The sequence below is a fragment of the Hippocampus zosterae genome, chromosome 19 (genome assembly GCF_025434085.1).
Source record: "Hippocampus zosterae strain Florida chromosome 19, ASM2543408v3, whole genome shotgun sequence".
Taxonomy (NCBI): domain Eukaryota; kingdom Metazoa; phylum Chordata; class Actinopteri; order Syngnathiformes; family Syngnathidae; genus Hippocampus; species Hippocampus zosterae.
This window is the reverse complement of record NC_067469.1, coordinates 7,277,701-7,291,581: the sequence shown is the minus strand read 5'-3', so window position 1 is coordinate 7,291,581 and position 13,881 is coordinate 7,277,701. Positions and strand designations below refer to the sequence as shown.

The 13,881-nt window shown below is 42.0% G+C and overlaps 2 protein-coding genes across 3 annotated transcripts; one reads left to right on the top strand and one right to left on the bottom strand.

The window, feature by feature from the left end:
• Nucleotides 1-807: 807 nt before the first annotated feature.
• c19h1orf131 (chromosome 19 C1orf131 homolog) lies at nucleotides 808-3,483 on the bottom strand. Of its 2 annotated transcripts, none has more exons than XM_052053285.1 (9): nucleotides 3,328-3,483; nucleotides 2,573-2,716; nucleotides 2,401-2,504; nucleotides 2,243-2,299; nucleotides 2,062-2,157; nucleotides 1,893-1,979; nucleotides 1,775-1,803; nucleotides 1,292-1,431; nucleotides 808-1,219 (listed from the first exon to the last, which is right to left on the bottom strand). In XM_052053285.1, the coding sequence occupies exons 1-8, from the start codon at nucleotides 3,404-3,406 to the stop codon at nucleotides 1,293-1,295; spliced, it is 735 nt and encodes a 244-aa protein (XP_051909245.1). In that variant the 5' UTR covers nucleotides 3,407-3,483; the 3' UTR covers nucleotides 808-1,219; nucleotide 1,292. The 2 variants fall into 2 exon arrangements, with proteins under 2 accessions (XP_051909245.1, XP_051909246.1); XM_052053286.1 differs by having other exon boundaries at nucleotides 1,292-1,428.
• A 73-nt stretch (nucleotides 3,484-3,556) lies between these two features.
• On the top strand, nucleotides 3,557-9,528 carry gnpat (glyceronephosphate O-acyltransferase). The gene is made up of 17 exons (XM_052053280.1): nucleotides 3,557-3,710; nucleotides 4,429-4,620; nucleotides 4,826-5,002; nucleotides 5,107-5,236; nucleotides 5,312-5,439; nucleotides 5,662-5,737; nucleotides 5,824-5,975; nucleotides 6,231-6,361; nucleotides 6,479-6,705; nucleotides 6,932-7,024; nucleotides 7,371-7,529; nucleotides 7,620-7,699; nucleotides 7,770-7,910; nucleotides 8,531-8,627; nucleotides 8,715-8,799; nucleotides 9,029-9,090; nucleotides 9,160-9,528. The coding sequence occupies exons 1-17, from the start codon at nucleotides 3,687-3,689 to the stop codon at nucleotides 9,201-9,203; spliced, it is 1,998 nt and encodes a 665-aa protein (XP_051909240.1). The 5' UTR covers nucleotides 3,557-3,686; the 3' UTR covers nucleotides 9,204-9,528.
• Nucleotides 9,529-13,881: the final 4,353 nt, after the last annotated feature.

The following is a 13,881-nucleotide window of genomic DNA, read 5'->3' as shown; positions in this document are numbered from 1 at the left end:
GCTGCGTTGTAAATAGCCTCCTGCATCATTTCTTGTTTACTGTCAACTGCTGTGAAAGCTCGCCCTCAAGTGGCCGCGGGAGAAATTACAGCCACTCCGGCATCCAGCCACACTTGTTCAAATGCACGCCGCTCAAGAGCCATTGCATTCCACTTTAATATATACACACACACACACACAAATCTTGTTCAAAAGTCTTCCCACAAGAGTGGAACATGCGCCACATTTCGCAGATTTCACTTTCGGAAAGCGGCCCAGATTCTATGATCCAAGGGCGCGTATTTAACGACCGCCTTTGTCAAAGGGCTCGAGCGAGAGTTCCGATGTTTGTGACAAGAGCCCGAGCCTGTCTACATGCCAACTTCTTGCTTCTGACGTGTGTGTGTGTGTGTGTGTTGAGTCTTCGCGTGTGTTCCTTTACCTCACGCCCGCCCGCCCGCCCATGAATGTCTTAAAGCGTTACATATTTATTTAAAACTATGGTTCTGTATGTGAGGGGAGGGAGTGCATGTCGGGATATTTAAAATTATTTATTGAGCAAGTATGATAAAATGATAAAACATCTTTTTTTTTTTTTTGTACGTCGCCCTCCTTCTTGAGTTTGTTCCACGTCCAAGTTGCTGCTGTTTCTATTTCAAAGTGTAAATACAAAGAGCTGAATTCGCATTTACTTCGTTGTTACTATTCATTCTTGGAACCGAACCACCTCATTTCAACACCCTGCTCCTGCCAAGCTCTGAATGTTTTGTACGACTAAATGGTTTGTATATGAGCATAAGACAAAGACAAATACACACGCAAACAATGTCTTCTTCTTGGTTGTTTATATTTTAAAAAACAGGAGAGAAATAAATTACCTGTGATGAAATAAAGACAAGTACGGTCTGGTGCGTTTTTTGTACTGAGCAGTTCACCTCCCTCATCACAAAAATGCCACCCCACCAAATATTAACTGAAGTCGCGTGAGGTTTACTGATGTCACACATGACGATTTCAACTTTTCCGTTTGACTTTGGCATCGTTTCGAAATCCGGAAATGTAAATCATTGGGACTTTGGAGAGTTCACTTCAAGCGAACTGATTGTTCACCTTTCTATAGTCCGTACCAGATGCGATCTCACCTGGTTTTAGGTAAAAGACGCCACCTAAATGCAGACGCCGCCTTTGTCTTCCGAGTTTGAAGCCTTCCTTCCTTCATGCGGAAAAAGAACAGATTCTCCTGCAGAAGCACACCAACAATTAACACACAAGTCCCTCCGGATGAATAGGCTGGCGTCGGTACACAGCCCACCTCATTTGCGTCGCACCGTGGCCTTCATGGTCTGGACATCCTTGGGGCTGAGGATCAGAATCCCGTCCTTGAAGCGGCCCACCTGACCGGTGGGTGCTGACGACGAGCCAGACGTCGGCGTCTTCTTCTTGTTGTCCCTGCTGGAGGCGAACACTCACATTAGCGTCGTCTTCCAGCATCATGTGTGCAAGACGAGTGAAGTGGTGCCATCATAAGCAAAAACAACGGCTGAAAATAATGCTGTCATATGCATGCCAGGCCAGTAGTTGGCGATGTCATTTGTACACGCAACTGTTCAAATACACTAAAATTGTTCTTGTTTTTACTCAAAAGCCGATGACGTACGCTTTGGCGCAAGAACATTATTGAGGGAAACTTTTTTCCCCTAATTTACTATTTTAAGTGAATATAGCTTTTTTTTGGACAGCACATTTCAAAACAAAAAAAAAAAATCAAATCCCTTGAAAGCAAACATTGTCATACCTTGGATTCTTCTTCTTTTTCCTCAGGTCCTACAAAACAAAACAGCACATGGACCACACAGCAAAATTTTAAATGTCATGTTTTTTTTTTTAACTTTTGGCCATCTTGAGGGTCCTACCGACTGCACTTCGTTTTTCGCCGCTGCCTTCTTGTCTTTGATTTGCTGCTGCAGCACCTTGTAGTTCAAATAGTTTTTCTTGGCAGGCTACGAAGGCGTCAACATGAAATCAGGCGGTGGGTCATGTGGCAAGCACCAGCGAGTTAATGGAACGCTGAGGTCTTCCTACCCGTGCGCCCAACATGATGGCGCGCTCCTCCTCATAGACTCGCTGCTGCTCCTTTTTGTAGCCCGTGATGCCGAAGCGATGCACCTCCAGTCGAGCCTAACACACACACACACATACAATGACAATATAAATGAAAATTACACAAAAACACATTTTTTTAAAGAAAGATAAGATCCCTTACCTTTTCCAAACTGACACCCTGTTGCGGAGCACTCTGCTTCTTCGAAGTCTCCAGTGGCTAGAGATGAAAAGAAGATCAGCCGGAAAACAAACAGAGCACCAATTGTTCTTATTATTGTGTCCATTGTGGGGGAGAAAGTTGGACGTAAAGAAACTTACAATAGTTTCATTGACAGTGGGCATCTGTGTGATCTTATTTTGTCTCTTGGCGGGGTCCTGGAAGCTCACCACCTCCACCTGGCTCACCGGCTTGACAGCTGGATCTGTGATAATGAGATAAACATGTGTGCATCTTTGGATCTCGTGGATTAGCCGCATGTTTTTTTTTTACTTTGATCGTGGACAGTCACATCCAAGGACTCTTGTCCTCCAACATGGTTCTCATCGAAGCTACAGACATTAGCAGCATCTTCAGGAAGGGCTTTTTCCTCATATCTTTTTTGCTTTTTCTTTTTTCTTTTCCCAGCTCCACTTCCTGCATCGACGTGAACAAAAGAACACATCATAGTTAGCTTTATTTCCAGACCAATTCGTGAATCATCATTTGTGAACTTATCAAGTATTCACGTAAGTGTGTGTAAAATAAATTATTGGTTGTAAGAGGCATGTCAAATTATAGTATAAATGACACTTGTACAGTGTTAAATTTTATTCTTCGGCCAATTAGCTGGGATAATTTTAAAGTCTATTGTACGTTCATATGTGTACACCATTTATTTTTGAGGAAAATGAGATACTATCCACCTATTTCAGTCCACATTGAGTTTTTTGAACTCCCAAAATAATGTTTAACTTTTACTATACACATATTAGTGAGCTGGCACATTTTATCTTGTTTAAGGCTAGGGGTTAGCTTCCAATATGCATTTTAACAGAGAAAGCCATTCATTTCGAGTCTGGTTAAAACAGCAAAGGACGACGAGGAAAGCTCTTATAAATATTTATATTGACATAAAACAGTCCCACGTCTTAGATTTATCAACAAATACGATGTATTGTTAGTTCCGTTAGCGAGACAAATCGTAAAAGAACAATGGAGTTAACAGTTAACAATTGCCTACAACCTAGCAACTTAGCTACACTTACCGAAATCGTATAACGAATCCAAAACTTGTTCCAGAAAAGCACAATCCTCGTCAACATTTCCATTCTTGTCGGGCTTCATTTTAAGATTATGATACAAGGTTAAATAAAACACAAATAGTCACCGACTCGTCGTTCAATACGACAATTTTACAAAGCAGCACGCGTGGTTAGGAATGGTGCAGTTTGACGCTCTTCAGCCACCGTAGTTGCGTGTCAAAATGCCGGAAGAGGCAGCTAACGCCCATGTGAAGTTTCTCCTCTGGAAGCTGATATCGCCTTTGGATATTATCAGTTGAACGGCTCGTAAAAAACAATCAAAAGCCGAGGTGGATGCAGCGTGGCTCCTCGCGTGAGGGAGGATGGCATCCAAAGCTGTTTACACGGTATGTAAACATCTCCGATAATCGTGGAGATGAGGCTAACCCACTCGGGTTGCATGTGTGACATTTGACATTTGACTTGGTTCTCCATTTAGCAGCCCACGGGACTATCTGTCCCAGTCATATTCCCACACTCAAGGACATAAATACACGTTTGTAGTAATGATACGACGAGTCGCATTAACACAAATATGTTGACATTACTGTTTAATATGCGCTTAATCGTTACGAATATTTGAATTGAATTGAGACAGATAAATGGAGAGAATAGATTTTTTCCCCAAATCGAAACTGTGTTTCCGATGTGTCCATATTTATTTACTGAACTGAGAATTGATTGCCTGTTAAAAGTAATTCTTTTTCAGTGTGAAAGCCTATATTGGCACAATATTTTAAACTCATGTGAAATTAGTCGTACATATACTATATATTTGTTTTAGGTTTCATTTGACATTCCACAGGGTTTCTGTTTTTGAACCAACCCAACAAATCTAGAGATAATGCTTTCCACTGCGGCAGTGACAATATTTCACAACTTGTGCATGTATTAGAAGACGATATGTTTTTGTACGTTTGTATTGTCTCTCAATTCTCTGGACAGTACTGACTCGGTTGTGTTGATGGGAGCTGTCTTCTTCATTGGAGATAATACTATAAGTGGAACAATGCATCAACCCCCCCAGAGCTAATGTATATTTGTTTCCTGCGTTCTGTTTTGCAGCGCGGAGATCCAATGCTGAAAAAGCGAGATGACTTCGAAGACATGCTGGAGGAACGCCGGATCTCCAGCGACCTCCGATTTGCCGCCAAGTGCTTCATGCCCGTCCTCTATAAAGGCCTGACGCCGTGCACGCCGGAAACGCTCAAGAGCACCACGCTGCACTCGGATCCCGTTAACTATGTCATCCATCAGGTACATACCGGTACTTAAATTTCTGGACTGGATTACAGATGTGTCTGAGCATTACAAAAAAATAAACAAACATCGGACTTTTTTCTCACAAAACTAAAACTCCTCATTTGAATTATTTCTCTCCTCTTTGATTTTAGAAAAGGCAAATGACAAGTACCTTGATATATTATACATTCCTTAACAATCATCCTTAATTTTCTCCAAGGTTGCCAAGGAGACGGGCAAAGCGTTGGAGGACGTCCGGGCCGAGGCTGAGGCCATCTTGGACGAGATGGCTCACCGCCTGCAGCTCAGCACGGTTCGATTTTTCGCCTTCATGCTCAGCAAGGTGTTCAAGACGTTGTTCCGGAGTGTCAGCGTGAACGAGGAAGGCATCCAGAGAGTAAGAGCCTTACATTCTAATTAATCGGCCGATTAATTTCTCGTCTGAATTTTATTAATAATAACAACAATAATAACAAAGCTAGCAACCCTTTTTATTGTTAGCTCCAGCAGGCTATCCAAGAGCACCCGGTGGTTCTCCTCCCGAGCCACCGCAGCTACATGGACTTCCTGCTCATGTCCTACATCCTGTATACGTATGACCTCTCCCTGCCCGTCATCGCTGCTGGCATGGGTATGTTGTAATAGCTTACACGAGGCCTCGTCGAGTAAACAACTTACACTCTCCCTGTGTCTCCCCCCCCACAAGACTTCATGGGGATGAAATTTGTGGGCGAGATGCTGCGAATGTCCGGCGCTTTCTTCATCCGACGCTCGTTCGGTGGCGACAGATTGTACTGGGCCGTCTTTTCCGAATATGTCAAGACCATTGTCAAGGTCAGGAAAAATGTGACTATTATCACGACAATTATTTTGTTTTCGTGAAAATGTTTTTCATTTTTGGACAGTGTCAATTAATGTGAGCTCACGGGATTCGTTTTAAATGTATTTATTTCGGTTGTGTTAATTGCAATATTGAGGGGGGAAAAATTGCAAATGTTGTAGATCCTTTTTCAAAATTATTCAAGGATTTAATGATTGACATTGGATTTTTTTCAGAATGGGTATGCTCCCGTCGAGTTTTTCCTTGAGGGCACGCGAAGCCGAACAGCCAAATCTTTAACGCCAAAGTTGGGTAAGAAGACGACGAAAGGAGTGGGAAAAAAATAAAGTCATATTCACCAAGCATTTCCAAACGTTATGGCGTGCGTTCTCGGCAAGGTTTGTTGAACATCGTGATGGAGCCCTTCCTCAAGGGCGAGGTGTTCGATGTGTCCTTGGTGCCGGTCAGCATCAGCTATGAGAGGATATTGGAGGAGGCGCTCTATGCCCGGGAGCTTCTCGGCGTTCCGAAGCCCAAGGAGTCCACGTCGGTGAGTCGCTCGCGTATTCTCAATTGTTGAAATAATGTATTTGTGAATTCAGAAGTTCAGGTAAAAAATACTACTTTAATTTAAAATAAGGTCAAACAACTCACCCGATGTGGTCATGGCGAAGAAACAGGAAGCTGTTTTCAGGACAATACTGCCTTCTAGTGGCATATCGTAGGCATTGCATAATACAATTTTCCTTGTAAGAAATAATGCAAGTCGAAATCATCTGTTTGACTGTTTTACCTTTTCTGCCAGGGTCTCTTTAAAGCCAGGAAGATCTTGCGGGAAGACTACGGTAGCATCCATGTTTACTTTGGTCAACCAGTGTCGGTCAGGAATTTAGCCCACGGCCACGTGGACCGCTGTCAGTTTAATCTGACGCCCAGGTAACAAACGAAGAACGCATACATACAGTATGTCACAAAATGATTATGTAGTTTGAACTCAAGTTTTTTTGACTATCCAGAAGCGTATTTTATTTTATTTTATTTTATTTTTTTAAGACACATTCCTGCAAGGCCCAGAGAGGAGACAGTGCACTTTGTGAACAGCACCGCCTACAGGCTGGTGAGGGCGCAGGAGGAGAACTCCGTGCTGAAGCCGTGGGTCCTCCTGGCGACTCTGCTTTTGCAGAAGCAGGAAGCGCCGATGACTCTGGATGAGCTGACTGAACGAGCAGTGTGGCTGCGGGACCTTTCCCGGCAGTACGGAGCCTTCCTCCATTGGCCCGGTACAGTGTGGTGCATTGTCGTCATGGTGACAATGAGCCGTTTCATATGCACACAAACACAAAAACGCAACAAAAAAGACAAGTGGTTAACACTCACAAAACAAAGTACACATGCCTAATGAAAGACAAAATAGGCTATATAAGAACGCCACTTCAAAATACATTATACACGTTTGAAGATAATTCGAGTTTATTTGACTGTCTTTGTTTGAATTCCAATGTTCAGACCAAATGCATCCATCTGAGGTGGTGTCCTCCAGCCTCGCCCTGCACGGAGGTCTGGTGAGGATCTCAGAGGGGCGGGTTCACCTGGAACAAGGTTTGTTTGGGATCAGTGTCCACTCATGTATTGGGAGACGCCTCCGAATCAATCGATTCATCAATCAGGAGTTGCGCACTTGGGAGTGAAATCTGTTGAGTACACAGCCATGAAGCAGTGGTAAATGGTGACGAGTGCTTGTTTTTCCCCTCACGGTACATCACTGGCATACATTGATGAACAAAGTTATATTTCGTTGAGTTAACAGTGACATCGGAAAGCTCACGCCCCATTTTCGTCACTCCTTAAAGGTGGACCGTGTCCCAATACTTTTGTCCCCAGCATATATATTTTTGTAATATGTATATTTTTTTAAAATAAAGGCTCACTGTTTGTCATGACACAGCAGGAGCAGCCGAGGCGGCCTCCTCCCCGGAGGAGCAACTTCTGAGCCGGGCAGTGCTGGTGCTCTCTTGCGCCTCCTACAGGAACCAGGCGATACATGTTTTCCTGCGACCGGCGCTGCTCGCCTTGGCCGTACGTGCCACCTCTTCCGCGCGAAAAGGTGAGTCACAGTCACAACGTGACTGCTCTAATATGTATATTAAATATGATATTTGCTTGCCTTGATTTTTTTTTAAATGTATTATTACAGTGGAGGTTTTCGACTGCTTCAGATTCCTGAGGGACGTCTTTTCGAATGACTTCATCCTGTGTCCTGGAGCCACCGTACATGTCAGCACCACAGACGAAGATGGCTTTTGTTTAATTTTTTTTTAGTAAGGTGCACTGTTTTGGTTGTAAGGATTTCGAGGAGGCTTGTTACCTGCTGGAGAAGACCGGAGCACTGCACGTCACCCAGCACGACGTGGCGGTGACAAAACGGGGGCAGAAAACCCTGGACTTCCTCACGGGCGTGCTGGAGCCCTTCCTGCAAGGATACCTGGTGAGTGACGATTGATGAACGAGCTTGTGCACGGGGACCGTGAGATGTAACAACTTTGCTGTCTGATGACGCGGTGAAATTAAAATGAATTATAAATTGGGAATAACAATAACACATTTTATCGAACACTCAATTATAAAAATACTCAAATGTAATTAACATTAAATGGTACAAATTATTTTATTTCCTAAATGTCAAATTCAAAATACAATTTACAAAAAAAAAAAATCTAATTTAAAAAACTGAATTAAAATCCCTCTTGGAGTGTTTGTGTTGTTGAATTAAAAAAATTAAAATGTTAATATATTTAAAAATCCTTTGGGATTTGCATTATAAATCAGAAGTGTATTTTAAATAAAAAAATACAAGCAAAATTAAAAATAGAAAATCAATTATAATTTTAAATAAGACTCAACAATTTCAAATAATTAATAAATACAAAATGTGTAGTTAAATATGAATTGAAGTTCTACAAAAAATTACATTCATCAAAATGTTAAATATATGCAAAAACAAAAAACTGAATTAAAAACCAAAATAAAATTAACATTGAAAAAGAACAAAATTAAATGCAGTTTTATACGAAGTGTTGTAGTTCCACTGCTGTTTTGTGTGCGCAGGTGGTTTGTCGCTTCCTTTTGGAGTCCGCAGAGGCGCTGACGCAAAAGTCGTTCATCCCTGCCGTCCGCCAGTTTATCATCAAACATTTGCTGCAAGGTCGGATAAGTTTGTTTTGTATACATTGAAGTGAATTCACATTGACGTGTCGCGTGTTGAACGTCACCGTGTGTTGTTGTGTCGTAGGGAGGCTGACCCAATTGGAGGTATTGTCGTCCGACCTGCACAAGAACGTTCTGGCTGCTCTGCTCAGACTGAGTGCCGTACGGAGGTGCGTCAGTTTTCAACACTTGTCTGAGCACAATTTGGAACAAGACAAATGATTAGATTAAAAAAAACAACAAAACAATCGTAAAGAATTTTAATTTTTAAATATATATGGTGCCCTCTGCTGGTCGGAGTGAGACATTGCACCCATTGTACTGCAATACAATTTATTTAAAAATCGTTTATTATGAACGAATAATCAGTTCGTTTTCAAATTTGTCACCAATTTTCAGAGCGGAGCAGGACACTCTGAGGGTCAACAAAGTGAAACTTCAATCTATGGAAGACGCTTTGGGTGAGATGAAGAAGCCTGTTAGCATTCGAAGAAGTGTGAAAAGAAATGAACCCCTCACCTTTTGTGCAGGAGGGAAGCTCCCGCCTCCGAACGTTGCCACGGCTCGCCTGTAATGCTGCAAATCTTCACCAAAGGACACTATGGACTCAAGCGTACCATCCAAACGACTTGAACTTGAATTTATGAAATATGGGATCTACTCACGTTTTTGTGTGTTTTGTAGACTAACAACTTTCCCGCTGGTCAATTATAAGCGCTTTGTTTGCTCAAAGAGGGTTGCACTTAGAAGAAAGTGGAGCCACGTTTACACTAACATATATTCAACTCTGCCCTTCTTGTATGCCAAGAAAGTTTAAAAGCGTTTTGTGGTCAACTGAAGGCCAACATCTCAAATGTGTGGATTTACCTCAAGAACTAAAACGCAAACTTCTGCACATCTCTCTTTCCAGTCATATTTTTTTATTCAGCTTTTTGTACTTTTCACTAATGTGCGTGTGTTGTGTGTTCCGAGAATGTCAGAATTAAAGTCTTGACACACATATTCGAAATGGTGAGCTGAGCTTTACTTAACACGTGTTTAATATAAAACGATAACGCCTTCAAATGTCTTGATGCACAATGTAATGAGATCCAATACAAAAATGGCGTCGGTTTATTGTATGGGACGAAATATATCTCACCACTAGGGGTCACACTTACCTAATTTTCAGCCTCGCTCGCTCACTCCAACACACGCATAGCCGCCACCTTGAGATGCCTCTTCCTCGAAACCTGCTGGGATAACTCTTGAACTCCAAACAGCGATGGCAGCGCAAAGCCCTGCTGTCGACTTGGACTTTTTAACCACTCGTCTTTGTAGTTCACTCTTTCTCTCCATGACATGCACACACTCATGGCTGCAACGAGGCACTCTAAAGCAGCCACATCAGCACAAAGCCCTGGTCTACAGTTTCCTGTCAAATTAGACTGAAGAAAAAAGAACAAGTTACGTGTAGTTCTCAGTATTCTCAGCACTTTGAACATGTAATATATTTGGAAACAAATCGCCAAATTCACTTCGGAGGGTTCAAGTCGGGCCAGGAGGAACAGCGACGAGACAATCCAACGTGGTGGAGACACACATCAGATTTCCTCCCCGTCTCGCTGTCCATCTCACCTTTCTTTCGGCTCGGAATTAATCATGTAACGTAGTCGGGGAAATAATGTGACATTTCCCCATAATGAGAGCAACGGGCATAAGGGTGGGAACGTCGGGCCCTCCGTGCACATGGATTGACATTTTCCATTACCTAGTCAAAACGTACATGTGTGTTTGCGTGTGAGCTCACACCCTTTTTTTTTTTGTCTGACCGGTAGATCATCCATCTTGTTATAGCCATATCCTCACGTGCCTGTGCGTGCGTGTGTGTGTCGGGAAGGTGAAAAGGAATGATTTATGTACGGGAGTGGTGCTGGAGAGCTCTGCGTACAGCAAGGCCTGTAAATCCTGATAAAAAAAATACTGGATAGAAGCAATTTAATGCCATCAATCTTCACACGTGCATTCTGTGATATATTGGCAGGTGTGTGTGTGTGTGTGTGTGTGCGTGTGTGTGTGTGTGTGTGTGTGTGTAGGTTTCAATCCGAAGCCAGCTGCATGAGTAGTTTCAATGTAATGTTAGGGAAAGCCAACAAACCTTAAAAGTACAAATCACATCATTATAGAAATGTCTCTTGGATGCCAATTATGTAACTGGGAGCAATTTTGAGTGAAATTAACTGCAACAGGAGCTAATTGGGATGGAAAAAAAATCTGAAAAATACGTTTTTTCCGTGAAATAAAATTTGTAATTAAATTTTTTTTCAAAAACAAAATTACCTGAGCAAAACGTTTTTCTCTCTTTCTTGAAGCTTCTATAATGATGTAAATTTTTTCTCAACATTTCCAAATAGCCGCAAGCAAAATTAGGCTTGAGAAAACTGACTTTGACATAATAGTTTGTTAAGTGAAGACTAAAAATTGCGGTCGATGGAACATACAAATCATGTACGTTCCATGACAACTTAACGACCGTCAGTTTCGTGTTTTTGACATTTAGAAATCCTCAAACAGCACGTTAGCCATAGTTGCCCACCCCCCACCTTTCTTTTTTTGCGCCTCTCAATCTCAGCATGAGGAGCCAGCACAAAGTAATTATAACTTGTGTTGATCATTTCATTTACACGACGACACACAAACACACACACACACGAGCGCACAAACGCCACCACAGTGTTGATTTGTTTTTCTTATTTTAGAATTCAACTTCCTCCACATCTCATTTCCTGACTGACCAACACAACCTCACGTGGATGACAATTTCCGTTGCCAATTTCCGACGTGCACGCACACTCAAAGGCGCACGTGCGCGTCGCATGTTATGAAAAGAAGCAAAGCGGCGCGAGTGTGGAAAAAGCAAGCCGCAGTTGTCCTCTTGAAGACAACAGATGAGAGCGTCAGATTTAACGCAGGCTGGCGCTGCCGCCGGGGGCAGCTGGGAAATTGTATGTGCCAGCAACCACTACAAGACGCCGATAAGAGCAGATTTGTTCTAAGGAGGCAATGACGGGGAAAGGTTATCGCGGAGAACACTTGAACTCGCGCCCTCCAACCTAATCCACGCGGATATTTTTTTGGATCTGTGCTTTCACGCGCGCGCGTTCAAATTCCATCTGTTGACATGAAAGTTGTGAGAGAAAAAAAATTACAGTTTGTTCTGGCATTCTCGCGGTTCAGCACCCGCAGTTTCATCTATTTGTGGACACAACCTTGCCAAGTGTTAGCTTATAATACTAACAGACATATATTCTTTGTCTTCTGTGAAGAGTGACTAATTTTAATACAATTCCTGGGTCAGTGTCATACTTTTGATCGTCTTCCTTGTTTGTGTGTTTATTATATTGACCCCGGGTGGCCGTAAAAAAGATTTAACTTTTTTTTTTAAGTAGATAAAAAAAAAACATTTTAACGCCATATTTAGTTTATGGGGATTTTTCGTTGGTGTTAAAACAAACAAACAAACAAACAAACAAAAACAGCCATCCATACCACAGATTTATTATCATCAATTCTCATTACTTCACGATAGATACTTTTTTTGTTGCTGCAGTGCTGCAAATTTTTTGTCAGGTAAAATATGCGTCTTGGTTTGACCAAAGATTGGAAAACACTTGGTCAAAAGGCCGAGTGCCACATGTTCGTGCACACACATTCTCTCCTATGTGTATGTTGGTAATTACAAAGATAGCCGCCCCCCTCCAAAAAAAAAAACAAAAAACACTTCCAATTTATTATACTTTGATATTATTTATTGTATTGCAGGTATGCTCATTTACTGTGTAGAAGATACATGAGAAACAACAGGCCAATTCAATCACTTTTTAAATGAAAATGAATCGAAGCGAGTACAATTTGGATTTGAAACTATTTGGTGTGCTCGTGTGTGTGTGCGCGTTCTCGACGTGTGTGCCATTTGTTTGCATTATGTGCGTTATGACAGGCGGGGGTGGGGAGGTGGACGTGATTCTATCGGATTGTAATTGCGCAGCAGCTGTGGAACACAACGTCTGCGCCGCTTTCTTCTTTCCTCATCATCCTTAAAAAAGTTAAAAAAAACAAAACATAAAACTCCCCACCCCCCATAAAACTCACTGAGATAACTTCTGTAATATTAGCACCGACAATCAACTTGACATAATCCGACAAGACTTTTTATTAGTTTAATTTGCATGTGAACCAGAGTCAAAAGATCACATGCAAGGTGGAGCAAAGCAGCCCCAGATCATGACTGAACACCGAAAACCAAATGATGGATAGTTGTTTTGAGTTGTAGCCAAATATTTGAGCTCCCGGCTCCAGTTTATTGTCAAAGTAAACATAACACATAGCTTTGCCTTCATAAAGTTTGTTTAGCTTAATGCGAACAAACGATCCAAAACGCAATAGGCCAGCTAACGAATAGCATCAGCGTCGTAGCCTTACAACCACTTTGTGGCAGATATTTGAACACAAAACGGGCAGCAACACATGTAGACAATACCGCAACACTCACAGGAATATATTCTTTATCCTCAGCTACGAACAATTAATATTAAAGGCCTGACCAATTCGTTAGTCGATCGATTTCATTGGCCCATGTTAAAATTTTTATGAGCAGCATAAATATTCAGTTTTTTTTAATGTATGTATTTATTTTACACTTGAACACAATTTATCACACCACTGTAATCCACTGCCGCCTGGTGGCACACACATCAGAAGGAGCAGCGCAACTTCCATTGAACAGAAGCAAAATTTCTTTATATTCTGTTCAGTCATGTGATTGTTGTATTGTTCTTATGCAACTAAACTAAAGAACTAAAACAAATCACTTTGTCGCTTCTATTTTCATTTTGCTTTTGGGAATTCCGCTGTGAGTCTCACACGTGTGTGTGTGTGTGCGTGACACTGCCCCCTGACGTGCACCCTTGAGAGCCGCAAACAACAATGCCCTCCACTAGGAGTGTTTAAAAAAACAGCAAGATAAATATGACATCAGCGCATAAACCACGTTGATAGCCAGCTGCTCGTTTCGCTGTTGCTTTATGAACTTCATCTCATGAGTATTAAAGTAAGATAATAAAGTTCCCTGATGAGGACATTTTGAAAATGCTGACGCTCTTTAAACCGCAGCATGTGTTTGTTAAATAACATCAAATGCGAGCGACCAGTCGTGCTATCGTTTAGGAGGGCGTTGGCGTAAGCAGGAATGGATTAGCCTTCCCCATGATGTC

Bases quoted from the DNA above. Each gene is read 5' to 3' on its own strand.
- c19h1orf131 (XM_052053285.1), bottom strand. From the start codon at position 3,406: ATGAAGCCCGACAAGAATGGAAATGTTGACGAGGATTGTGCTTTTCTG. The intron at 2,717-3,327 runs GTAAGTGTAGCT...ACGTCGATGCAG, and splicing joins GGATTCGTTATACGATTTCG to GAAGTGGAGCTGGGAAAAGA. The intron at 1,432-1,774 runs GTATGACAATGT...GTTCGCCTCCAG, and splicing joins AAAAAGAAGAAGAATCCAAG to CAGGGACAACAAGAAGAAGA.
- gnpat (XM_052053280.1), top strand. From the start codon at position 3,687: ATGGCATCCAAAGCTGTTTACACG. The intron at 5,003-5,106 runs GTAAGAGCCTTA...TTTTATTGTTAG, and splicing joins ACGAGGAAGGCATCCAGAGA to CTCCAGCAGGCTATCCAAGA. The intron at 7,025-7,370 runs GTTTGTTTGGGA...GTCATGACACAG, and splicing joins GCGGGTTCACCTGGAACAAG to CAGGAGCAGCCGAGGCGGCC.